The 7500-nt window shown below is 35.5% G+C and overlaps 1 protein-coding gene across 22 annotated transcripts in view; it reads left to right on the top strand.

The window, feature by feature from the left end:
• Window positions 1-3321: 3321 nt before the first annotated feature.
• Window positions 3322-7500, top strand: part of pum (pumilio) — a 259778-nt gene continuing 255599 nt past the window's right edge. For 14 of the 22 annotated variants that reach the window (XM_070143619.1, XM_070143617.1, XM_070143615.1 and 11 more), the window contains exons 1-2: window positions 3475-3606; window positions 5381-5705. In XM_070143619.1, the coding sequence (XP_069999720.1) occupies window positions 5692-5705 (14 nt within the window). In that variant the 5' untranslated portion in view covers window positions 3475-3606; window positions 5381-5691. Of the gene's footprint in view, window positions 3607-5377; window positions 5706-7500 lie in introns of all 22 variants that reach the window. The other 8 variants (XM_070143616.1, XM_070143605.1, XM_070143622.1 and 5 more) reach the window with 6 other exon arrangements.

The following is a 7500-nucleotide window of genomic DNA, read 5'->3' as shown; positions in this document are numbered from 1 at the left end:
ATATATATATATATGTATATATATATATATATATATATATATATATATATATATATATATATATATATATATATATATATATATATATATATATATGGTTTCGCCAGATGTTGATCTGAGTGTACCCATCTTACTGTATGTTGGACCAGTTCTTCTTGAATTCTTCATAGACACCCTTGATGTTGCCGGTGTCAGCAGCCAGCCGAATTCCCTCACAGAGTTCAAGCCAGGACTTGGTGGCGCTGCTTCTGGCTGTCCGATGGACCTCGCTTCTGGCTGCCCCGAGGACCTGCAGCGTTGACTGGGTAGGATATTGCCTGTGGTTTAGCAGGGCAATGCGTTTCTTTTCTATCACAGTGCTGATCTCTATTGCGTTTGCCTCAAACCAGTCCTGGGTTTTCTCAGTCTTCCTGCCGAAGACGGAGAAGGCGCGTCATGGAGAGTGTTGCAGAGATGGTCCCTCCTCTGTTCGGCGTTCCCTTCCGGAGGTTTCGTCTCCTGTTTATCTACCAGGTCCTTGATGAGCAACTCCACCATGCCCTGACACTTGGCCTTAGTCGTGTCGATGTGTGGATTGCATGGTGGCTTGGCTCGCTGCACCTTCTTCGGCTGGATCCTAATCTTGCAGCAATCAGCACTGTGGTATGAGCATGTGTTGAGAATGCTGTAGGCCTACAGCTGTTTGCGACATGTAAGGATCAGGCCTATCTGGTGCCCTCGCTTGGAGCAACGATGGCGCCATGACACCTTATGCTAGGGCTTACTGTGGAAGTAGCTGTTTGTAATGCGCAGGTCTTGAAGTATTCACACTTCCAGGAGACGCTGGCCGTTGTCGTTCATGCTACCAACACCAAAAGGACCGAGGCAGCTGGGCCAGGAAGAAGTCTGCACCGAAGCGAGCATTAAAGTCACAAAGGAGGATGAAGCTGTCCGCTGATGCCACCTTCTGGATGACTGACTACAGATGGCCAAAGAATTGGCCTTTTGCCTCGTGTGTGGAGTAGAGAGTGGGGCACAGACAATGAGGAGGGTGACAGGCCCGTGTGAGGTGTGAAGACGCAGGAAGAGAATCCTCTCAGACCCTTCTTTGCCGGACTCTACCATGCCAAGTAGTGAGTTCTTGAAAGCGAAATCAACGCCGTTTCTAGTGTGTAGTCCTCTCGAAGAGATCCAGTTTCAGCAAGGCAGGTTTCTTGCAGTGTAGCAATGTCCACACCCAATCTCAGCAATTCGTTGTTAATAACTTCTGACTTGTGTGCGTCACTTTTGTCCATAAGGTCTTTTGTCAGACCGGTTGGCATGGTCCTCAGGTTCCATGTTGCTAATTTCATCTTTGGCTTTCTCTTTGCCTTGATTTTATTTTTATTGTTGCTTGGTGCATGAGTTTAAAAGGCCACCTTTCAGGCAACTACTAGCCCTAATCCCTGTGCAACCAGTAAGGAAGGTGGACTTTATTCTGTTTTCTGTGCTCTACTGTTATTGTAAATGAAGAGAACTTCAGCTGATGACATATGCCACCTTCTCTTCTCATTAATGCTTTACATTAACTACGTGTGCGCGTTTATAAGTGAAGAATTATAAATGTTAATGCTATACTTATCCCTTATACCTTGTCATTAATGAGAAACATAATAGAGAAGTTACTCCTATAAACAAACCATTTTCTCTGAATGTCTGATGTTCTTGGGTAAACTAAATAAATTGCCGGCGAAGATACTAGAGTTGTGGTTCTTAACCTTTTTAGAGTCACAGACCCCTTTTATAATCTGCTGATGAAAGCTATGGACACCATTACCAAGAAATATTCACATAAACGTAATTTTGCATGTAATGTGTATAATGTACATTATTTATTGAGATTTGATTGTCTCGTATTCATATGGGATACGCAAAGTATTCTTAAACTGTTAAGTGAACAATCTAAAAAACAACACACTCTTTTCTATGTATAAAGTAATGCTATTTTTATCTGATCCTCACGAACCCCCTGAAAAACATCTATGGATCCCCTAGAACCCCCATACTACAGGCAGAGTATATTTCCAGTTGTAGTTTAACACTGGATCAAGAATGCAGATTTTCTGGGCTGAAAAATTATTCATGCTGAAATGTCTGAAGAATTGATCAGATGAAATATCACACAAATAATAAGAGACAGAGTGGAAAAAAGTGTGTGTGTGTGTGTGTATGTGTTTATATAAATATATGTTTATATATATATATATATATATATATATATATATATATATATATGTTTGTACATATTTGAATATATATGTATATATATGTATATATATATATGTAGAGAGAGAGAGAGAGAGTGTATATATATATATATATATATATATATATATATATATATATATATATGCATATACTGTATACATATTTATGGATAAGTGTATAAATATATGTGTATGTATGTATATATGTGTATATATATACATATATATGTATATATATATGTATGTATACATGTATATTTATGTACACACACACACACACACACACACACACACACACACACACACACACACACACATGCATATATATATATATAAATATATATATATATATATATATATATATATATATATATATAGTGTATGTGTGTGTGTGTGTTTAATCATATATATATATATATATATATATATATATATATATATATATATAGTGTATGTGTGTTTAATCATATATATATATATATATATATATATATATATATATATATATATATATATATATAGTGTATGTGTGTTTAATCATATATATATATATATATATATATATATATATATATATATACATATATATGTATATATATATACATAAACATATGTGTGTATGTATATCTATTTATCTATCTATTTATTTTTACATATATATATATATATATATATATATATATATATATATATATTACACAGAGAGAGAGAGAGAAAGACAGACAGACAGACAGACAGACAGACAGACAGACAGACAACCAGACACTCATAGAAATTAATAAAGTACCTATTTACCTATCATAAAAAATGAATCCTTATCACTGACAAAAAAACAATTATGAACATTCCAAAATATAAATAGATGCATAAATTACCTTCTTTGATGGTGATCCTATCCTATTGAAACGTTACCCGAAAATAGTAAAGTAAGAAATCAAATAATACATCTTTTAAAAAAGGTTTATTTTATATATCTGGTAATGACAAAGAAGGTAAAAATATAATGGAGATACAAAGAGTTTCTCCCTTGCGCTTGTCTCTCTTCACTTGTCGAACCAATAGCAATGATGTTCAGTGAAACCATTGTTGTTTTTTATCCATTTTCCACCTAAATTCAACATAGAACATACCACCAACCCTGGAAATCTTGAAGTTCACAAACTAATCCACCTAAGAGAGCAATCCATGAGAGAAATCAGTCCCACAGAGCCCTAAAAAAGCATTCAAAAGGCAGGCCATCCGTAGATTCGGTTGTCAGCCATGTTCCGGGAATGACAAGCAGAGAGATCGGTTTTCCTTCAACAATTTCATCTAAATTAGGAAAAAAAGGCATTTCGTCAGCCCTAAAGCCAGAATTGTCCCGAGGAGAGGACAAATAGAGGTATGGGAATGTTAAATAACGTTGTCATCGGGGATTATATTCTTAAAAACTAACTTTTATCTTATCTCCTTTTATCCCCTGTAGAAATGTCTTTTATAAAAGTAAAAAAAAAATGGGGATAAGTTCGTAAGTGTTGAAAAAGACAGACAGACGAAGAGAAAGAGAGAGAAACTCATAAATTCAGCAAATAATAGTTCCCTTGATGGAGGATACAAAAGGCTTGAGTAATGCATACAAAAATAGAACTTTTTACTAGATTCTCATTGTTATCATCATTATTTTAAGCATTTTCTAAGATGGTTTCAAGTGTAAGAGATACTTTGGTAAATTAGCTTTGTGTAAAGACTTTCCTTTCTATGTTTAGTTGCATAGCTTATGCCGAGTCTTTTATGTTCCTGAGGAAAGGGAAACCTCGAAGATATATCCCCCCCCACGAAGAAAAACGCAAACGTAGAAGGAAGAATTAGAGAGGAAAAGGAAAACAGTGCCAACCGGAACGTGTTTGCGAGTGATAGGTGTCGTTGCAGTTGTGGTGGTAGGCCTTCGCGCACAGTTACGGAAGCGAAGGAGAGAGAGAGAGAGAAAACCATTGCAGTGTCGTGTTTTGATTTTGAGTGGATTTTGTTTAGAAGATTTGTTAATTTTGTTTTAGCTTTTCTTTCTATGTTGGGTTAAGATTTTTATTTCAGTCTCGATTATTATTATTTTTATATTGGAATGGAACTGCATAAAAAGATGCCATGGCCCCCTTGCTTCTCTTGCAGGCCCCTACGTAGAAACAGCAAGATAGCGCTTAACTGGTTCATTATTTGATTGTAAATATAGTCGGGTTAACTAGCTCCGTCTTGCTGAATTTTGTAATGATTTATTTGCCCTTGCCGTGTGCAAAGTGCCGAGGCCAAGACTGTAGTGGACTTACCTTTATCATAGTTCATCAAGTAAAAGGAATTGTGGCCGTGTTGATCTCTGTATTCTTTATAACTATTGCCTTTTTTTTTTTCTTTTTTCTTTTTAAAGTGATCCTTTTTGGATTTTTTTTATTTTCGAATGTTTTCAGAACTTTATGTTAAATGTCTTAAATAAGGGTAAGACCACAGCCACTTACTAAGGTAATTGAATCCATGATTGCATGAATAAAGTCAGCAAGGCCATCAATCCTCCTCATGTATATTCAGGATATACGTGATTGTTCTCACTAGGGATTTATTTTCAAATAAGGAACTCGTCCAAATTCTCTAGCGAAGTGTAAATAAGTTTCTTGGCCCTTTCCCGGATCTTGAAGCATGCAGGCCGTAGCATTGCTTTCTGCAGTTCTGGTCTGAACAGTTACCACAAGAAATTATTTGAATAACAAATAAGATAATGCTATTAAGTGTGTGAAATAATATGTATGACGTAGAGGTAAGGCCACAGTTACTTATCAGAGTTAGTGGATTTACGGTACACGTCAGGTGATGCCATGGCCTTTGCAGTTAGGTCAGCAAACTTCGACTGCTTATAATTTGGTAAAATAGACCTTGTAGACTACCATTGTTATTTAATGACAAAGAAGCTACTATCTTGCTGAAATATGAGTGGTGGAAGTTTGTTAGCTTTTGACAGTGTTAAAGAGTATCCCTTGATGCAGTACTAGCCTGGATAATTTCCATACATAGTTTTGAGTCAGTGGTTTGTGACAGAAATATCGGAACTGATCCTTTAGAAACTTTTTCATTGTAGACTACCTGGAAAGTTAAGGTTATGACTCTAGTAGTTTTTATATTTTTATAAGCAGATATTTAACTCCATGAAAATTATTTGTTGTATAAAAACTACAAATGTGGTAGTGGTGCCTAACTAAAAAAAAAAAAAAAAATAGCCCAGTTTTGGACATATGGGACTACCTTCTGATTGATCCATTATCCCTGGTTGATGATAGTGAAAAGATCCAGAAACTGTGGCTTTGAAATGAAATGCGAACAAATGACTTGTGAGTAGATATCAGATTAAGATGGTCCCAGAGAAATATACTTCAAGAACCCCACAAGTTATCACAGGCTTCCTCCCTCTACCTTTTCAACCTTGCTTCCATTACTGGTAGACAGAATGGACTATGCAAGGTAAGTCTGACAGTTATGTTGTACCAAATGAGCAATCTTTTTATTCTTTTGTCTTTTTTCCGTCTCTTATTCTAGATGTTCTCTTATGTTATTTTGTTCATTGTGAAGAAATGTTTATTTTGAAATCTCAGATAAGGAATATACTTCTCTAGGATTGGATCAGATTGTGAGAATCCCTTTCTGTGCAGACAGCATGGTGAAAATAGTATAATAGGTTTTGTATTAGTGAAGTAAGTTGATTAGATGCTATACAGAAAACTTTTAGTAGAACCCAGAGCGAATTAAATTAGTTTTGATATGCTATTTATGCTTTCCTTGGAACTTTAGAGGTTACTGTAACACTACCTTCTAGACAAAATTGGACGTGTTATGAATTTTGATATTGTAGGGGGAAAGGAAACCAAATTTCCAGGCATTGCTGTGAAGAATCAGTGTCCTGATATCTTTCAAGACATAAACCAGCAGATGTTTTGTTGGACTTACACATCAGTCTCTATCTCAAATTTGATGTACATATTGCTGGTTAACACAAGCATTTAAATACTAACAAGCTAACTTGGCAAGCAGCTTCTTATGCATGAATATGGCAATATTTTGATGCTGGTGATGCATTTCCATAATGCTTGGTATTGTATTCAGCAGTACAGGGAAATAAACTATTTCTAAAAAAAAGGTTCACTTGATAAGACTGATTTTGTTAATTCAAAGGAATATAGGTTAATCTTTATGGTATGAATGCACTTAACTAAGGCAAATTGAAGATGATATTCTTGTTGAGAACTTAAAAGTACAGTCATTGGTGCAAGAAATAATCTGAGACACAAACAGTAATGCCACAAATAAACAATAAACAAGTCTTGGCTCTATTTTGCTGTGTATACTAGGGTCAAGACAATGTTTCCGAGGGAGTGTTGGTCCCCCTATCAACCCTCCCCTTGGGCAGTGCCCTTACTTCACACCCAGTCATGGTAACTTATATTACTGAATAAATTTTGTAAGGCAGAGTTCTCAGTCTCAGTCTCAATGTTTTATGTGTTGGGCGCTAAGTGAGCACATAACACACTCACCAGAGTTGCACTCTGGTGAGTGCATACATACTGTAAAGAATTACCAGAGTGTGAAATGAGACTAAATAGGGTCTGCATGAATTTAAAGCTGGGATTTCTAGAGTTATTGAACAGATAAAGACAGAGATAATTGAATTAGACTAGGTAAATGGTTCATATTATAGGTCACTTTACAGAATGGTAAACTAAAGTCCTTTACTAGTAAACCTGTTCATAGATATTTTCACATCTATTTTCGCCTCTGCTTTTGGGGAAGTTTAAGATGTAGGTACTAGTCTCTTCACAGTATATATCCATATATATATATCAGTAATTACCAAGATTCCCCTGCATCCAGCAATTCTTGTGATCTGTATGCTTTACCCTCTGCAAAGGCCAACAATCCTCCAATTTCCATATTCTGGCAAGTTATTTTTTTAAATAAATTGTCAGGGAAGTCTAAAAGTTCCTACCAGTATATACATATTGGAGGTGTGTTAACCCTTTCCATGTTTATAACTTGAGTCTCCTTGTTATCTTCCTGCTCTGTTATTCTTCACCTGCACAGACTATTTGAATAGTAGTGAGTGTCATTTTAGCATTTAGTTCTTTAGATAAGGCATCATGTTTATATTTTTCTTAATCTTTGTTTAGCTATATTCTAACCATGTTAATTACCCATATTTCTGCATTATTTTGGTTGTTTTCCATGGTTTTTGAATGTAGATAAATAATTGTTGATATTCATT

Source organism: Penaeus vannamei, chromosome 31 (assembly GCF_042767895.1).
Source record: "Penaeus vannamei isolate JL-2024 chromosome 31, ASM4276789v1, whole genome shotgun sequence".
NCBI classification, from domain to species: Eukaryota; Metazoa; Arthropoda; class Malacostraca; order Decapoda; family Penaeidae; genus Penaeus; species Penaeus vannamei.
This window is presented reverse-complemented; position numbering and strand designations above follow the sequence as displayed.